Source organism: Triturus cristatus, chromosome 2_2 (genome assembly GCF_964204655.1).
Source record: "Triturus cristatus chromosome 2_2, aTriCri1.1, whole genome shotgun sequence".
NCBI lineage: Eukaryota > Metazoa > Chordata > Amphibia > Caudata > Salamandridae > Triturus > Triturus cristatus.
Window position 1 is genome coordinate 1,241,279,798 of NC_140582.1, and position 20,386 is coordinate 1,241,300,183.

A 20,386-nucleotide genomic window follows, 5' to 3' on the forward strand; every position below is an offset into this window, starting at 1 on the left:
AGCACACTGGTACCAATCTATGACTTCACTTCCTATTAGCACACTGGTACCAATCTATGACTTCACTTCCTATCAGCACACTGGTACCAATCAATGACTTCACTTCGTGTCAGCACATTGGTACCAATCTATGACTTCACTTCCTATCAGCACACTGGTACCAATCTAGGACTTCACTTCCTGTCAGCACACTGGTACCAATCTAGGACTTCACTTCCTATCAGCACACTGGTACCAATCTATGACTTCACTTCCTATCAGCACACTGGTACCAATCTATGACTTCACTTCGTGTCAGCAAAACTAATACTATTATTTGGATGGATCTGGAACTATGTAGGCACGTGTAGACGTTTTTCATCTAAGCACGTTATACGATAATACCGAAAGTTTAAGTGGAAGAACTTTTTGCCATACTAAACCTTAAGAATATTTTAGTTTCATTCTTGCACTGGAAACAGAAATCAAGCCAGAAGACCATCCAGAGGTGAACACATAGATTGGATATAGCCGATTACAAAATCTGTGATGCTGTTATTGTTGCTTGAAATTAACGGTTCAATCCTAATATACCAAATGACATCATAACATTCATAACATGCTTTGATATTGTTCCTCTAGTAAAAACTTCTGCTGGTATACGGTTTGTTTTCTATCAATGCATCTTCAAATAATCTCTCTATTTTTACGATTTAGACATAGGTTAAAATCTCCAAAATAATTATAGTATTCAGAAAGAGGTTCACTATTTCATATAAATTCTTTAATTCAGTCACTTTCAGCTCTTCTTTCATTTGATCCACTTGTGCAAATTAAACATTTGTCAGTATTAACACATCTAGCTCTGCTTCATTGTGATGTAATTCTATTTTACCCGTTACCCACAACGCAAGCTTTGTGGACATTTTGGATACACGTTTGGATACTTTTGCTGTGAACAATGTCAGTAGTCTACCTGTATGGATGTCCCATGTGATTTCCTTATGCACTTAGACTGAGGGCTAAGAGTCCATCAACCATGCGGACTTCCCACAACCACGTCTCGTGTAAACCAATTATAACTTTTTGGCCAAAGACCTCATCCTACAATCTATACGTGTAATAACAGCCAGGCACACTTCATGAAAAGAGCTGAAGGTTGTGTGGCGATCCCCAGGTCCCGGTATTAATCTACATTTCTGAGATTCAAGGCTTCCAAACCTCCTAAACAGGTGCATTGAGCTCCTAGCTCAGGATATATCAACCAATCAACCAGCATTTGTGTAGAGCCGCACTGTCATCCCTATGGGTATCTGATAGATGGGTGGCGGGGGGGGTCTCCAGTATCTTGAGAACAGTGGACATGCCCTTGGGATTGCCTTGGGCTCGGACTTCCTGGATCCCGGGTCCCCCCCAGCAGAAGTGAAGAAGGGGTTGACGCGGGCGCACTGACAGGGGGGGTGGGGGTAGAGAGGGTGGAGGGTTGGGGGTCTAGGGGGGGGAAGCGTGGGAAGAACGGATTTCTCCTGATAGGTACACTGAGGATTGGGTCCTTTTACTTTTCTCTGTACTTGGCTTCATTGCGCTGATTGAAAACTTTAATAAAAATCTTTAAAAAAAAAAAAATCCCTATGGGTATCTGGGCGCGGAGAGTGTCAGGTCTCTGTCAAAAAGCCAGGTCTTGAGTTTCTTTCTGAAGTCCGCCAGGGAGGGTGCTGTTCGGAAGTAGAGGGCCATGTCATTCTAGGTTTGGCAGCGCTGCAGGAGAAGGAGCGGGCCCTGCCGCAGGGTGATGCTCTGTGTGCGTCCTGTAGGGAAAGAGGCGCTCCATTTGCCGATGTTGCAGAATTCGGACGAACGGGGGGTGGTGGGATACAGTGTTAAACGCAGCAGAGAGGTCGAGGAGGATCAGGACCACAGTTTTTCCGAAGAGAGTTCTGATGTCGTCTGTGGCAGCAATCAGCGTGTTCTTAGTGCTGTGGTTGGCGCGGAACCTAATAGCAAGGCGTAGAGTACGAGGTTTTATTCCAGGTATTCTGTCAGTTGTTGGTTGATGGCTTTCTCGAGTACTTTGGCTGGATAGGACAGCAGGGAAATCGGTTGGTTATTTTTTCGTTCTCTGGGGTTTGCAGAGGTTTTCTTAGAAGGGGGTCTGATATCTATGTGTTTCCATCTGTCTGGCAAAGCTGCAGTGAAGATGGATGTGTTGAGGAAACGGGTGAGTTCTGTGCTTACCAGGTTGGTTCGGAGGTTGAATCGGTGGTGGGGGCATAGTCACTGGGCGCCCCGGAGTGGATGTACGGCATGATGGCTGCAGTGGTCTAAGTGGTGAGGTTAGACCAGGTGGCGAGTGTTCAGCTGGTGTTCGCTGGTTGGTTGGGATTGTCAAAGCTGAGAGTGGTGGGTTGGGGCTCGAAGTTTTTGTAGATGGTGGAAATCTTGCGGTGCAAATAGCCTGAGAGCAAGTCACAGAGTTCCTAGGAGGGGTGGATACTGTTCTCCGTGGCTATCGGGTTGGAGAATGAATTGACTTTGAAGAGTCCCTTCGTGTGGTTGGCCACTGTGTCGATGCAGGCATGAATGGCAGCTCTCTTGGCTTTCTCGATGTGTAGGTTGTAGTTGTTGAGGGCTGCATTGTGAGCGGCTCTGTCGGAGGGATTCTTAGTGACGCGTCATTGCTTCTCGAGTCAGTAGCAGTTCACATGGTGGTTGTGAGCTCTGGGGTTTATCAGCTGGCTTGTTTTGAGGGTTTGTTGTCTCTTGCTGGCTTCAGCAAGGCAACTCTATTGGTGCTTTGGGGATCCGGTTGGAGAAGTTCTGTCCGGCCTGGTCAAGGTTTGCTGCAGTTTCAAGTTGTGTGGTGCTGAGGGCCCATGTCCACTGAGTCTTGCTTATCAAGCCCCATCTACGGTGGGTGGAGCTGTAGTGATGGTATGCTGGTCATCGGAGAAGGTGAAGTGAACAATGGCGTGATTGGCCCATGTGAGTTCTCTGACATGGGTAAATTTAATTCTGTTGCTGGAGGTAAAAATGGCATAGGGTGTGTGTCTGGCTTTGCGCGCGAGTTTGGTGACCAGCTGGGTGAGGCCAATTTTGTTCAGTTTTCCAGGAGGATGGTGGAGTTGGCGTTGTTAGGGTCGTCGACGTGGGAATTGAGATCGTCGAGTAGGACGTGGTGGTGGGAGTCAATGGCGGGGGGGGGGGACAATGAGGTTGGAGATGGCGTCACAGAAGGCTGGTCGGGGTCCCGGGAGTCTGTATGTGAGGGTTCCTCTTATTGTGGTTTTAGTGTCGGTCTGTAGTCGGAAGTTGAGGTGTTCCATGAAGGGCGTTGGGTCTTTGTTGGTGACGGTGCATCCGATGGTTCCCTAGAAGATGAAAGTGATGTCGGGGTTCGAGGAGGGCTTGAGCCACGTTTCGGTGAAGAAGGCCACATCAGGGGAGAGGGTGGTGATGGTGTCCCAGATTTCTGTGGTGTGTTTGCAGAGGGAGCTGGTGTTGAGAAGGATGCACTGTAGTGGTTCCAGGTTGTTTGTGGTCTTCTGAGCAGAATCGGCCCACGGTCTAGTGCGGGCGGGTGGTTCTGTGTAGCAGGAGAAGCAGCAGTGGTGGCAAGTGAAGGATCCTTTGGTTGATTGCTGAGAAGACATGAAGCAGCTGTTGTTGCAGTGGCCGAGATCAAGGGCCAGGAGGTCCTTGGTGGTGTAGCGGTGGATAGTGGGAGGACATGGGGTCCTGGCACTGGGCGAGGTCCAGGTGAGAACAGGTGCAGACGGGCTTGGCAGCGCAGTGACCAGAGGTCAAGGGCTTTATACTTCAAGGCAATACATAATCAGATTAAACAATCGCGCTAGTTTATTTTTTCCCCCCTTAAGACGTGTTTATTATACCCCGTAAATTAGAGGAGATGAAACTTGATTAGGGCGCAACTCCAGATGATTTATTAAAACCCCTTCTGGGAGGACAAGCTTCAGCGTTCTCACAGAGAAAAACTATCCGCTGTTCAGTTTGAACGTGAAGATAAAACTAGTTGTTTGCTAATTTAGAACTGAAATCTACCTTTGTGAAGTCTTTTCTGTTTTTGCTACACGCAAAGCTCACCAATTTCGGATCTGCAGACAAAATCGATTTTAACCATGGAATACAGCAGAAATTAATTTGCGATCTGTGGAGGAATTTTAATTTCCTTCCTCTTTTTCCAGATATCCATCTATCTATCCATACACACATATAAAGTAAGAAAGGAAGGTTTTTCTGAACCCCTTGGTTGAACAGAGTAGATATAATGTGTATTCATTCTATTATAATAACTAGATAGTACGGCTACCCCATTATTCTTTCCATCACAAGCTTCTCTCCTTAACTAAAGATTTGGATTTTTTTTTTAAATATGAGCTATGGGGGGGGGGGCGAGGGGGGAGGGAAGCTCAGATGCTGCACTAACATCTATCATTATTTAATCTTCTAATAAAGCGCTTCTCACACTTTTTACATCCACAATCCCCTATTTAGAGTGACAAATGCTCGCGACCCACCTAGCTTTAATGGACATGGGCCGGGGGATTTTTTAATGTAACAAAAGCATTGTGTGGTAGCGCACTGTCATTTACAGACAGCACATTTTCCATTGGAATGCCCACTTACTTTTCACAGATACACAGTTTTACTGGTAAAACTACATTGCACACGAAAAATGTAAGTGTGGAAATCGGGATTCAGTGATTATTTGTTGATATGTATATTGTATGGCCTGTCTGAAGCAGGCTGACAATAAATAAATAAATAAAGTGCAAAAAATAAAAAAAAGTACATTACACCCGGACTCCTCATCGGGCGCCCAGATACTTATCCTGATGGCTGCACAACAACTTAATGAGCTCCCTGAAGTGTCTTTCCTCACTAGGAGCCCCCGAGTCTTAAAAAACGCATTCCATAATCATGCTCCAGATTTTAAGGCTTCACCAATGACTGGTTGATCTCAAATCTACCCTACTCTTGTGAGATCTTGAGAGAAGCAGCCACAAGAAAATCCGATGGGTACATGGAGCGAACAAAACACTTCAAGCTTTCAGAGTTCGCACCCATGACAGGTACTGCAGTAGCAATAATAAACAAAGAAGAGTTTTTTGCTATCACCCTGATGAAGGCCAGCGTGAGCTCCACCACATTCAAAACAGCATAGAATATTAGTCATAAAGCAAGCAGAACGGATGGGAACCGCTTTGAATTTGGTTCAATCTTTCCCTGCAGTCAAACAATCACAATATGGCTGCAGAGGCTTCCAGGCCATGGATGAGGAGCCAAGCTAACAACACAAAAAGCCCGGGTCATGCTTAGCACAGAACAATTGAAAGATTCTCTGCTTCGACAAGATTCTGCTGCAGATATGCCCAGGATTGAAGGCTCTATTGAATGACCCATTAACATGAGCCATGCAAACAATGGCTCACATTTTCTAACTTTTCATGCTGTGTATGAACGTATCGTTCCTTAAAACAAAATAAGGAACTGATATTCTTCTGTGTCACAGCATGCGTCATGATCTACACACACTAGCCACACCCAAAAGCTTACACTGAAACAAGTGCAAAATCAGCCTATAAGGAGGGTTCTTCAGCATGGGGAAAACCCAACAAAACCACTGTAACAGCACTCGGCAGGCCAATGGCGGAATACAAGAGTTCGATATGAAGTCCTCTACAACATATGGATGGGTTTTGGAGCAAAGGCTTTTAATGCTTATAGAAGCCGGACTACCATAACAGCCAACCACAAACCACCACAAAACCAACAAACCACCCACCTACTTACTGAAATAAAAAATACTAATACTAATAACAAGGTGGGTATATGTTTAACAGTATTATTTCCATGAACCATTTCTCTCTGTGAGCACACTTAGGCCGTTTACCCTTGAGTACACGCCTAAAAAAGAACTAAACATGCCTTCAACCAAGAACTGGGAACAAGCACAAAGTAATATCAGACAGGCGTCCAACTCTACAGAGTTGTTAACCACAATCGAGTATGATCCACAGACTACGTTCTCAACTCCACTGTTGCTTTTTAGCCCTTCAAGGATACCAGTATTACCACATCTGCCAACCAGAAGCCAAACAGGATGGAATTAATTTTGTCCAGTTGCCCTAACCATGCACAAAATATATATCTCACGCAAATAGAATCACCACTTTTATGCTATATTTAACAAAGAGATCTGAAACAGACACAAAGTGACATGTTTCTGCTATAGGTGACAATGACACCAGATAAGGAATACAAAGGGCACACTGTGCATCACTGCCACACCCTATAACAAGCAGAGCTGCCAAAACCAGGAATAACTACATGAAGTCATGCACTGAGCATACGTGCAACATAACTTAGACAGACATAAATGTGTCGGGTGTAACACAGCACAAGCCGACATTTACAGGTGATCATGAGCGCTGGATTAAAGGCCTCCCATTGAGATGCTAGTGACTAATTTAATTCTATTAGAGAGTTCTTTACATGCAACCATCTCACAAAGATCAAACGAGAGGAGAGGCTGATAAGATTAGAGCAAAAGAAAGACTTCAGTCATCTCAAGAAGCAGCGTAGAAATGGGTTTTTAAGTTCCTTCTGTGCGGTGAAGCCACAATAACATGAGACCACCTAAAATCTCAGTCTTGCTGTCGGAGAAGAAGGAAGAGATCTCAGCTGTACCTTTTGGTGCCGAGGATCTGTCCACCCAGTTTTATCTTGAGCTTGAGCTGTGGTTTTGCAGGTCCAGAATCAGACTCCAGGGTTTCAGAGGAGACGCCATGGCTGAGCTCCTCTGGGTGATGCTTCTTCTTGTGTTTCTTGTGCTTCCTGTGTTTCTTCCTGTGGGAGCCATGGCCACTCAGGTCATCGTCGTCCACTGCGAAAGAAAATCAGAAAAGGGCTCAGTAGCCAAACACTAACAGAGACACTGCAAGAAGGATGAAATTGACTCTGACCAACACACACCAGACCGCTCACCCAACCCCTAGGTGTGGCGTCTTGATACTGACTGGTGATTAACAGTATTTACAGAGCATGAAGCGTAAATGTATTCACCTTCAGAATCCAAGCTGGGTCATCAATTTATTTTTCAGAAGGAGACTGCAGCAGTGAACACAAGATGGTCTCCAACCAACCCTTAACATTCTCATGAGGGTCAATGAGGGAGCTCAGCTCATCAAATGGAGTGGCATCACAGAACATGCAGTATTACATGGAAAGAGGTTCCAGAAGAACTGCTTGGGTTAACAACCCCTGACTGACTGAGTATATCTATCCTGCAAACCTATATCTAGGATATCCCTCTTGGCACAAATGACCGTAGCACTGTGACTTGTGCAGACATTTAAAAATCTAGATTAAGAATGCTGAAAGGAAAATCTGTGCTTGCTCATTAAATATATCTTCTCGGCGAGAAGTGGGCATTATACCAACCACCTTTAGTGGTTAAGTGTGCAGGCGGTAGTTCACAGAGGCATCCTACATCAGAGGTGGCCAAGCTCTTGAAGGGAGTCCGAGCAAGGACAGCAGGGGTTTGTGTTAATGTCTCAAGGGAATCGGGTGACAGTGTTGGGTAAGAATGAAACGGAGGAGCAACCTAACGTCTGGTTCGTTCTGAAATGAGCATTTATCAGGGGGACTGGAGAACACTAAATGAATGCAAAAATGATCAGCCCTACTCTTTTCATGTCCGAGTGTGAATAGAAGTGGGGCTTACTGTGAGTCAGAACTTTTGTTCCATTAACCACAGGAGTAGAACCTCACAAGGCTCGCCACTGTCCCATGGTGCTATTTAACATAAAAGCAAATCCTCTTATGAACTCACTCAGAGCCCGAGGACTTTGGTACCAATCCGGTGCATCCTACGTGTGACTGTGGTCATCGGGCATCGTTTTTAAAAGTGCGCTGCTCCATTAAATTCACAAAAATGTAAGCGTTTACTAAAATGGCTTCCTGCAAGTTGAACACGTGAATCTAAAGAATGGCAAAAAAATAACACTTCCATCAGCATTTGCACTTTCCTCTGCTGCTGCCCCTCATCTTCCTCATTTCGAATGGCCTGGCTTTTGTCGGGACATATTCATGGCCAACAATATGAGGGATAACTCTTTTATTGAAATCCTTGTTTATGCATGGGTCAACTGGAGAGAGAAGTGAATTGCGCTACTGCTGTGAAAGTCTTGGGTTCTGGCTTTGTAGCTTGGTGCACATACGGTCGCTGGGCTGCAGCTGCCTCTGCGGTTTGGTTCTAAACACTCCTTGGTTTTGCTTGCATGTCATGTGCAGCTCCACACCTTTGCTTGACCCTACAGCTTGGTGTGATGTACAAACCAGAGGGTGATAACCTAGGACCTTGGAGCTCACTCGACCAACCACTCCCAATCTGGCCCTCTCTCAGAGCCCCAGCCACCCCACTATACACTGGTGCTAACCTCCTTTTGCCCTTCTTTATTGTCAATTAAATGCTTCACCATAGGGGGGGGGGGGGAGGGGGTGTCTGGCTATCTATATTCGGGCAGGGTTGGCCCTTAGCCTCCAGGATAGCCGTGAACTTGCATTCTCGAGTTGCTCAATGCGGTTGGGCCTTACTCTCCCCTCAAAGACTATTTACCCTTGTTTGGCTCTCCATGCACCCTAGGGTGTCACGACCGTAAGTAACCCTCTATGTTCAGTTGAGGAATCTCATTGGGCTCTTCCCACTCCGCTACTTCACGTCAGGTGGTGTAGGTTTCCACCTAAATCTGTCCAGGACTCTTGTTTGCTGCTGTGACGTTCCATCCTGGGTGCTGGTAGCATCATCGCATTGGACGGGCAGCGAGACCTCACTTACTTCTACTTGCACCCTCTAGAATTCACAGCTTGCCTTCAGCTGACAAGAGTGGTAGAATCTCCATCGCATACGATGGGCTTGGCGGATGCCTCTGTGTTGCTGGAGGATGTGATGCTCCAGCCTGGGCTTTTCTTCTGCAAGTCACTGTTTTCAGGGAATGTTGGTTCAGCAGGATCAACAGAAGTGAAGCAGGACCACAACTTCCCCAACGGTGACCGCAGGCTGTAACACTGTACCCGTGGCTGCATAGTCTGGTAACAACGCTCTCCCGCCCCCCACCTAACCACTCTAGGTCTCTCCCAAAGAGTTGTCAGATGAGTAAGGCCATCTACTCACTTTGAAATATCGTTTAACTCTCCCCCCCCCTCACACACACACACATCTTTTCCCCTCGCTTTCCTTTCCCAATGTTTCTCTCTAAATTCTCTTTGGCATCCCTGTTCATGCTTTCAGGTGAAATAATAGTGGCACAGAAAAATAAATAAATATGCAACATAAAATTTAAATATTAAAATCTGATCAGACTTTGGGAAAGATTGTTTCCTTGTCAATGAGAATTGTTTCTTAGGTCGACCCTGGGCCAGCGCTGAAGCGCTGCTCTGGCGATGATCTGTAGTAGTTCAGTGCGGAAGAGAAGCCCCGCCCACTCCCCCGCCCATCCTTTTAATTGGCTTCTGTCTTTGTCCTTCGTAAATGCTGACTTCGGATTCCTAAATAGACTTGTTAGTCCCTCCATTGTACGACCATGTTGTCATTTGTAACCTCCCATGGCTACTGGCCCCTTTACTTGGTTGTTACACAGTGGATGTACTCTTCATCGAGTTTCTCCTAGGCCACCATGTGCATAAGTTTTACATGCACGGTGCCCACTTTCATATGTGCAACATGGAGACCGGTGCATTCGCGAGTAGTTTCATTTGTGAAGCGAGTATAGCTGCATCTGGGCACATAACTTCCGATGTAATTTATTCCGGAGTGAATGTTTTTTTTTTGCATTTTATTATGGCGGCCACATGTCTAGCTTTACTTTGTACGCACGATATTGCCGCTCTGCGTGCCTTTCCTTGCTTCAACACCCCTTTCACCTACCACCCCACAGGGAGCCCGTCATTCCCAACAAGCGCAAGACAAGCAACGGATACTTCTTCTTCGTGCTGGAAAAGTTACAGGAGCTTAAGCGGCAAGGTGTGCCGGTGTCATGGCATCCTCACAGGCGCAGTCCGTCTGTGTCAGGCTGCAGTCTGCAAATAATAGGGCCTGACAGCAGATGAAGTCACAGATAAAATGGCTTGCCCCCCTATATCATTTAATACAGCTGCAGGTTGATGAGGTACAGCCACATTTGCATTTCACTCTGATACGCAGCTCTCTCCTACGCCCTTGAATGGCGGGCAGTCGCGGCACAGGGGGCTCCGTGGCCGTTGAAAGGAACAAATGGACTGTGTGCCCTGAAAACCACGGGGTAGGTACTAGGTTCATTTATGAAGTGGTAGGAACAGGACATTTTGTGCAGATACGCACTCGGGTAAGATTGATTTCTTATTGATCTACGCTTGAGATGTCTGAGGGCGAGTATCATTTCTGGACTACAACTAATCGAGGGACCCCCGAGCAATGTACAGGTCACTTTCACTTTACTGCAAAACCTCGCTCATCTGGACCTAGCAGCATTAAATATTGGAAAAGCCAGGGCTTTAAGTGGGCCGGGTCTCACCGGGTCTGAGCACCGGCAGTTTTTTTAAGGGGGCCTGGAAACGGGTCTCTATCGGGCTCTCTTTTGTGCCCTGGCACAGGCGGCCCGTTTTTTTTCCGGACTGCAGTGACAGCAGCACTTGGATGTGCGCGTGGTGCAGAGGCGCAACTAGAGCCAAATTTCGGGGGGGCTAACCAAAAATTTCGGGGGGGGGGCTGAATCTTTAAACAGTAGGCAGAGTGGCGCTGATTTCGGGGGTGGGGGGGCACAATCTAGCCAGAGTGGAGCTGCAGGGGCTCTTAGAAGGGGTGAAACAACAGCGAGGCCTCATTAACATGCAAATGGTCTTTTTAAAGACCGTCGGGTGCGGCTTTGTGCCTGCCCGGGAAGCGGTCTCATCCCGGGCTGCCACACACGACGGGGGGGGGGGGCTGAAGACCTTTGAGTTCAATGGGTGTTGCGCGCCTAGCGTGGTGAGCCTTGTAGAGAAAGGGAAATCCTTTAAAGAGAGTCTTTTTCTCTATGGATTTCCCTTCTGTGTTTGAAACTCAGGAGCAGCAACATTGTCGTGGTGTCACTTTTTCAATATTATATACAAGCTATAGTTGCTGCTTATTTATCTTATGCAACTAACAACCACTGACAAAGCCAATAGTCCTGACACGTAGGTATGATGTGACTTGTATCATATATCTGGACGCAATGACAGAAACAGCAAAATACAAGTCGGGCAGCACACTATGCTAAACACAGATTTTTAGCTTAAAGTGTTTTAAGCCACGCCCTTAATTACATTGACCACGCCCCTTTGGGAGACCCCTTAGTTTTTTCCTCCCACTTAAAGCCCTGGGAAAAGCAGAACCCAGCCTGCATGAAGCTTCCTGTTGGTGAGAGCAGTGTGTGGTGTATGCAATTAGCATTGATGTTTAAATCGGTTTCTGGTGTGTGTGTTCCTTTTTGTTTCGGGGAAAATAATTTATGGAGATACGACAAAAAAGTGGACAGAAAAGGTAGCACGTCTGGTACATTTCTGGAGCTGAATCCAGTGCGTTCGATTGATGCCTTCCGTGAAAAGTGAACATGGTAAAAATACTGCTGTGTGTTCTGCATCGCACCACCAGCCGCATCTTCAGCCGTTCCTTTTTGAAAAATTGCAAGCGTCACCTTCCATCACTACCACTTCTGTCGCCTCGCTGCCTGTGACTGCATCTTCTGTGATATTTTTTTCCTACAATGCATGCATGCCACACATAGCCTGTTCCTAACAACTCATCCTTAAACTGAGTTAGTACAGTTCTGAGTTTCATGCAAACGCATTGATGGGGACAAACGTTATTAACAAATCAAAACCCAATAAAAAGTGTGAAAACAGAACTATACATTAGCTACGTGTACTTTTCTATAAAATTTTCCACTGAATCAAGCAGACCTCTGGTCTGTTAATGTGGATCCTATGAAGCTAAAGCCGAATCCCTCTAGTGCAGCCTTCGAGGTACAGAGCAAAATTCATGGATCCAAGTGATGTGGAAGCATTAGTCTGAGGTACATTGTCACGGCAACACCACTCCAGAATGGCAGTCAGAGACTAAACAGAGTGTGAGGCACTCCGTAATGACCTGCGGCGGGCACAAACATAGCAGGGGTCAGAATCCACACAGCTCAGACATGGCAGATTTCACAGCAATAGATGAAAGTAAAGTACAAATTCATTCATGTATTATCCAAAACTTTTGCAAAAGTTTTTACCCATTTGCAAGTTGAAACGCTTGCAATATGTAATAGTGCAGTAGTGACAGGCAGACAAGGGCCCCTACATTGCTGTGGCTTGACATTCAAGAGCTTTACAATACACTTCGACTTTCGACGGGAACAATTTTTTGTCACAAGCTAATGGTGTGATTGAGAGGATCATGTGGTCCTTGAAGAAACCATGCAGCAAGCAGAGCTAGAACACACACCAATCCAGCAGGCTCCTGTTGAAGTTCTCCGGGCATATAGCAGCACACCACATAAAACAAATGGACAGCGTTCGGACACCCTTATGTCTAGCTGAAATGTACATTTCTCTGCCACAATGGTCAGGAGAAGCAGGAGAAAATGAGGATAAGAGGCCACACACAATCAGCAAAAAAAAAATCATAGACTGCAGTTAAGCACTTAAAAGAGTTGTCTTTGAGACACCACGGACTCAAAGAAAAAATAAAGGTCTACATAGACAAGAGAAGTACTGCAAAGAGGTGGACATTCACAAATGTTATTTAGCACTAGTGCATCAAGGACAAATAAGAAAATCAGATCAATCCCAGATCAAAACAAGCATTTGCAATGCAATAGGTCTCGCATTTACACGAGTTTAAGCTATTGGCATTGTAAATGACAGTGCGTTTTATTTATGTTTCAAAAACCAACACATAAATAAAAGGCATTGTCATGTGTAATGCAAATAGCTCAAACCCACGTAAATTCGAGGCCTATTGTATTGCAAATGCTTGTTTACAACTGGAACTCTCTCACCTACAAGGCATGGTTCCTGCGAGTGGCAGCTTTCCAGGATTGAAGACGTGGCAGAAAGACTGAGGCTTGCAGGGATGACTGTTCTGTTACATGGAGCAGAGGTAAAGTTCCTAGCATGCTTCTCAACACTCGCTCACTCTGCAGACACTCTACCGAGATCAGGGACCTGCTCAGCAACGACTCCCCGGACCTCCTATTCCAGACTAAAACCTGGCTGACTCCTTCAGCAGCCCCGGACATCGCCACAGCAATCCCTGCACGAAACAAAATTGTAAAATAGGACTGACAGCACAATCCAGGAAAAGGAATTACCATCATCTTCAAGTAATTTCTCAACTGTATCACAGAAATCGAAAACACAATCCCCTCCATGGAGCACCTTCACAAGCTCCAAATTACAGCCAACTACATCCTAAATGGAACCATCGCCCACCGCTCGCTCGTCCCGCGAACAAACTTTACTCAAAACATCATGGACTTAATTGCCCCCCTCGCCTTGGACTCCAGGGTCTACATCCTCCAACTGTACCATCTCCCTGGAACCCATCAGATGCAGACACCACAAAAGAGCCAGAAAGCAGGCCAACTGGTACTGAGAAGTACTCAGAGCAACCAAACAACTCTGCAAACAAAAAGAGATGAAATGGAGAATCAGCCTAACAGAAACAAGACATGGGCACCTTCAAAGCCACCCAAAGATGATACCACCGTCAAATCAGAGAAAACAAGGCCGAACTCAAAGAGAACAGCGCCACCATCAAGAATGAGTTTTTTGCGATCACCCAAGACTTCACCTCACCCCGCCTCCTCAAACATCACAGACTATCAGACCTCTTCAGTGACAAAATATGAACCATCTACAACAACGTTGACCCTCAAACGGTCCTTCACAGTCTCGCCGCCAGCCTCCCAACCCACCACACAACAAAACCCCCTGTATGTCTAAAAGACCATCAACACCGAAAAAACAACAAACATCATGAAAACCATCCACTCCCAATCACCTATGGGCCCATACATGAAACATCTAAAACGTGGTCACCCATATTATAAGGGGAACACTCACCCATGTCCTGAACGTCTTTATACCTACAGCCACCTTTTCAAATGCCTCGAAACATGCAGTGGTACATGCTCTGCTTAAAAACCTTCGGCAGACCCCACTCAACTAGCAAACTACTGACCGATCTCCCAGCAACCTTTTGTTCTAGCAAAGATCATGGAGAAAGCCATAAACAGACAACTCACTTCAAACGACACCAACTTCTGGACACCTTGCAATGCGGATTTCGACAAACCCACAGCAGAGAAACCCCACTCATAGCAGCCACAGATGACATCAGGATGATCCTCGACAAGAAAAAGCTGCCCTCGTCCTGCTCGACCTTTCAGACACGGTCTCTCACTGCACGAGTCAGGCATCCAAGTCTCTGCCTGCCACTGAATCTAACTCTTCCTCACAAAAATAACAGAGAACATCAGCATGATGTCCTCCACGTTGGAAGACAGAACTATCATCTGTGAAGTTCTACAAGACTCCTCTCTTCGCCCAACCCTGTTCAGGAGCTATCGTGAGACCCTTGGCCAACATCATCAGATCCCACAACATCAATATCCGCTCCTTCACAGAGGTCATCAACCTCATACTCTTCCTTTCGGACAAGACTCCTGTGACCAAGATCAACTTACACACCTGCATGACCAAAGTAGCAAAGTGGATGAGGTCCAAAGGCCTCAAGCTCAACATGGATGAAACCGAAGTGGTGATCTTCGGAAGCAAAAACTCCCCTTGGGACTCCACCAGGTGGCTGGCGAACCTCTAACTCGCCCCAACCCCTACTGCCCAGCCAGAAACCTGGGACTCATCCTGGATGAAAAATTGGACATGACAGCACAAGTCAAGGCAGTTACCTCCATCTACCGAAGATGCAGTAAAAAAATCTTCAAATGGCTACCGAAAACACCAGGGAAACAGTCACACAAGCCCTCATAATAGGCAGACGACTAGCGCAACACAGTTTACCCTGGAAACAACTAACAGCTCGTGAGCAAACTCCACACCATCCAGAAAGCCACCGCAAGGCTTGTCTTCAACCTTCCTCAAAGCACCCACACCACTCCATACCTCAAGGAACTCCACCAGCTCCCCATACACAAACCCGCTCATTTCAAACTCCTCACACACACCTACAAGGCTCTACACAACACAGGACCTGCTTACCTCAACACAAGCATCCACATCCACCAACCATCCAGGCCCTTCCGCTTAGCCAGCCTCTCACTCATGCACATATCCCACATACACAAAAACAGAGAGGGAGGTTGCACCTTCTCCCACATCACCCCCTTGGCTTGGAACAACCTTCTCAACTACATCAGTTCCTCTGTGTCGCTCCTTGAATTCTGCAAGAGTCTGAAGACTTGGCTTTTTAACTCCAGGCAAGACCCCGCCTATCCAGCAGCAAGCGCCTGGATACCCTCATGAGTGTTTAGTGCGCTATAAAAAATCTACATAGCATTAACACCACCCCATGTTTCCAGTCCTAGGTGTTATTATTGACATTGCCCAATGTCCACAGTCACTGGAATTATAATTGAGACCGCTCCATTTCCACAGTCCCTGAAGTTGTTATTAACACACATAAAGGTATCCATGTTTATACTTCGGGAGTTATTATTGAGACCGCTCTATGTTTACGGTCCCTGGAGTTATAAATGAGAATGCTCCATGTCTACAGTCCGTTGAGTAATAACTGAGACCGCTCCATGTCCACAGTTCCTGGAGACACAAATGAGACAGCCCCATGTCCACAGTCCCTGGAGTAATAACTGAGACCGCAAAATGTCCACAATCCCTGGAGTTATAACTGAGACTGCTCCATATCCATAGTCCCTGGAGTTACAACTGAGACCGTTCCATGTCCACAGTCCCTGGAGTTATAAATGAGCCCTCTCCATGTCTTATTTTTGAGACAGCCCGTCATCCACACTTCCTGGAGTTATTAGTGAAACCGCCCTTGTCCACACTTCCTGAAGTTATTAGTGTTCTCACCATGTTCTCAATTGCTGGGACACGATGAACACTGTCCTGGTCACTTCATCCAAACCCCGGTTTACTCTGAGGTCCCTACGCCAACATCCAGCAGCCCACAATGTTACCAAGTTCTCACCAGCCTCCCCGGCTTCCAAATTCATAGTTTTCTTGAGAACCCTCCACTGCCTACTGCCCGTTGTAGTCAAGTTCCTGTTCGCTCCAAATCCCAGGTGTTATTCATCCTCTTCATGGTCGTTCACTAACTGCCATTTTTCATTAACACAGCATTTCAGCAATAAAAATTAATAAGTCACCTTGATCAGAATTTAATCATAAAGAAATCTTCATATGTTTACCATAAAATTGCTTATAATGTGTAGTTCTGGGGATGTCTCCACCCCCTGTATATGCCGATGAACATGCTGCAAGCATTCCATTCATCCTGAAGGAAGATTTCATCTCAACTCCCACTCCAATTTACTTTAAGGGAAAATTAAGACTTTGTAATCCTTGAATAAATCAATCTGAACATTAAAGTAACAAAGGAAATCTAACCAACCTCAGCAGGTTTCCAGCACCTACACAACAGAGTAGAATAGAGAAAACAAACGCATAAAAGGGGATGGGAGGGATGCTTGTATTTAGTCCGGCTACTGGCAATCACTCGGAGTAGTATTCCAAAACATTGCTCTTTTTGTCCACCATTCCACCTCAGACTAGACTTATATGCAAATCAGACTTGGTCCTGCTCCAACAGAACTGTCCAGCCCAAACCAACTGCCAGGCCAGGTCCTCTCTAATCCAGAACACAAGGAAGCCAAGACCGGAGCCCGTCTGAATGGTCCTCGTCAGTCTGGTGTAGCTTGGTTCCGGCAGAAGAGTGAGCAAGGGATCGAGACACCCTAGCCACAGATCTGCAATGATTACAAACAACCTTTATCAAAAGAGGCTTCAATGACTAAAACATGGAAGCAAGTACCGGGAGTACACGGACCGAAATGCTAGTACAAGTTTAATCCATCTTTAAGGTCAGAAATAAACTACCTATATATACAAATCTCCTGAAAACAGAGCTCTTCGGAATGGAATTTAACTATTAATATTTATAAGAGTAACATATGGAGAATACTGGAGTTTGGATTTCCCCGAGTACAACTGTGCACTGCAAAGCTTCTGAAAACATGTAAATAACTTATGGTTTATTTAAATTAGGTTTTTGGTTGTGTATAAAGCACATTTTTAGCCACATTACTTCAAAGTGCTTTCGGATTCAGCAAAGGAAGTGAGAAATAGCAAAGAAAAGTGATTTTTCTATACCTTAAGAAGGGGTGCAGAGTTTTCCCTGCTGTAGATCTATTGATCTAGTCAGTCAATAGATAATAGAGACAGCATTCTCGACACCAAAGGAAAATGATTTTTCTTCATTTGTATTACAAGAGCTAAGCCAGGATGGGGAGCTCAGGTGAGAAGATGTGCAAAACAATTCCTTAATCAAGACAAAAAGGAAATCTTTCCTCCGACAGAACTTTGACTAAAGCACTAATGACAGGGAAGTGGACTTCAAGTCTTACTATTTCCCCTTCAACCAAAAACAGTAATCCTCAAATATTATGGACGTCTTAAAACTTCCAAAGCTGAATAGCTACAAAATGCTATGATTCAATAGTGACTTAACAACCATACACGCCCACTTTGGAACACTTTAATAGGCCCTTGAAGAACGGCATGCAAACAAGAAGTACAATTTAGGAAGATATCTCAAAACATCTTCAGGGCAGTCCACTGGAAATTGTAGCTATGTCTATGATAACAAGCATTTACAATGCAATGGTCTCGGCATTGGTAAAGTAAAGTTAGAGCTATTGGCATTGCTCATGACAATGCCGTTTCTTTAAATGTTTTAAAAACACAAATAAAAATAATGTCATGAGCAATGCCAATAGCTCTAACTTTACCAATGCCGAGACCATTGCATTGTAAATGCTTGTTTTAGTCTTTGCTGTGTACTACAACACTTCTCTGTGAATGTACATTAAGCATGGCCACCAGGGTTTTCTTGGATACTGGAGTATGTAAACCTGCCACTTGCAAACAATTGAATTACAAGGTTTTCCAGGGGTTCAGGAAATCTATCAATAACATGGGTTATCATAAGAACCCAGATGACGCAGATATCTCTTCACAAAAAGTGTTAGAATCAATCTTGTCGCTGTAGGTAGCTTTTTCTTTTCTTAATAATCAGCATTCCCTTCACAAAAAAAATGTACGAATGCATTCTTTTTACGAACTTGTACCATAAATAACATTTTTTGTGGCCCGACTTTTTCACATTGCCCATTATTTTAAATACCCTTTTCCCTAGCTTCCTTCCTCAAAATGTTACAATTTTGCAGGTGCTCATTTTGTCGATGACATCCAATTACTTACCCAACCTACCCCTGCAGTCTCTAAGATATCTAGCGGGAATGTAGTGAGCGAGCCCTTGCATAACAGTGAGATGGTGTGGTGGGCGCTTGCACTGGGAGATTTACCCGACAGGCACAGCTAAAGATTGGATAGGCTTCAAGCTTCTCAAACATACCCAAATAATAACTAGCATGGGGGAAACCAAGAGTAACTGTGTATGTCATTTGCTCAAAGGCACGCACAAGGTGGTGGTAAAACATTTGGATATTGAACAGATGAATGGTACTTGAAAGCAGACTGTAAGAAAGTACAATGCTACAACTTCAAAGAGTTGAAAAATAAGAATTTTATGAGGCACATTGTCAACCACTTCTAAAACAATGCACCTTGGAAAGCTAGGAAAGGAATGAACTACAAGCAACTGACAGGCAGAGAGTCATGCTAATTCATGCCCTGCCCTTCACTGTGCACAAGGGCTGGCTGTCGGGCGGCGACGCGCTCTTATGTCCGGCTAGAGGCAGCGCCTGATCTCAGGCGTCGAAGGGGTAGTTTTAAGCAGGAATTATTTTAAAATCAGTTCTACTTTGCATCACCAGGGAATAGTCACTAAGGAAATAATGCATCCATTTAGAGCAAAATAATAAGCAGTGAGTTTTTGACGTGTACAATACATTCGGCATCAGTCACGAGGAACAAACGAGATAACGGTTGCTTCCAGGCTCTAAAAATATAAATGTCTTCAAGCAAGCTCCAAGGATGCACGCCAATCCCGCCACGGCAGCACGGAAAGAAGAACGGCACGCTGCAGTGTTTACACGCCGACTCCTTCATCAGCAGTCACCAATCTAGTCATGGTTTACATCCGTTTTTAAATTCTGTTTAGTTATGTTCAAACATTATGAAGCCTGTCAAAAATAGTTTTAGCTGTCTGGCACGGGGGTTGGGGGGTCAATACAATGGCTGTGTTTCAGCACTGGACTCGGGCGCACTGCTTGCAGAAATGGCAATAAAAGCTTACAGGTTCTTTGTGTTTTTACTTCAAGTGCATAGGAAAGCTAACACTGCCACACATCTCTCTGCTATCAAACGAGCACGCGCCCGCCACCCCTGGTAACGAATGAGGCGATTCAGAGCACTACAGGAAGGCAAACAATATGCAGAGAAAGGCTGGAAAGCAACGTTGCAAAGAGTGGCCGCAACACAAATCATAGCAGTGAATTGCAATGCCATTTAAAGAGTTTAATGTGAATGCAAGAGTTGGCAGTGACGCCACGGATGCCAATGGGAGATGCTGCAGCAGGTGGGGGGAGGGGCAGAGGGGGACAGAGAGAAGGGGGGCAGCCATGGTTGACATTTCCACCATACCTTCGTGGGTAGGCTCGGGGTCCGGAGTGAGCGAGATGTCGTCCAGCTCGCGGAGACAGAGCCACTCCCCGTCCATGGACACTCGGAATTTGCACAGATAGATGGTCTCCATTGCAGCCTGCGTGATCTTGTCTGTCGTGGGGGTTGGCATGTCACTTTGAGGCGTCAGGGCCGACATGATGACTCAGCTGGCACAACAACAACAAAACACAATCCTAAAGAGAAGCCTTCTAAAATACAACGCACAAATACCTCACCGTGTAGGATGGCGACAAAATGATTATCTTTGGAAAAAGGGTTTCGAATATCAAAGGCCACTGGTGGTCTCCCCCTCCTTGTCCTTAAAATCTAACACGGCTTTCACCAGCCGTACAACAAGCTATTCATCCCCATCTAGCGCCATAAAGCAAACCTGTCTCCCAGACGATGGGCTCTGCCTCAAAACGAAATTAGAGCCTGCTAGCTGGAAAGAAAAGGGGGTGAAAAACAAAACAAGACAGTAAATATGGGACAGAAGAAGCAACAGTTATATGGAATG

General features: G+C 45.5%; 1 protein-coding gene across 3 annotated transcripts in view; it reads right to left on the reverse strand.

Annotated features, from left to right (window-relative positions):
• Positions 1–20,386, reverse strand: part of INO80B (INO80 complex subunit B) — a 258,743-nt gene that overhangs the window by 39,906 nt on the left and 198,451 nt on the right. For 2 of the 3 annotated variants that reach the window (XM_085642922.1, XM_085642921.1), the window contains exon 2: positions 6,688–6,883. In XM_085642922.1, coding sequence (XP_085499048.1) covers positions 6,688–6,883 — 196 coding nt within the window. Of the gene's footprint in view, positions 1–6,687; positions 6,884–19,848; positions 20,037–20,386 lie in introns of all 3 variants that reach the window. The other variant, XM_085642920.1, reaches the window with a different exon arrangement.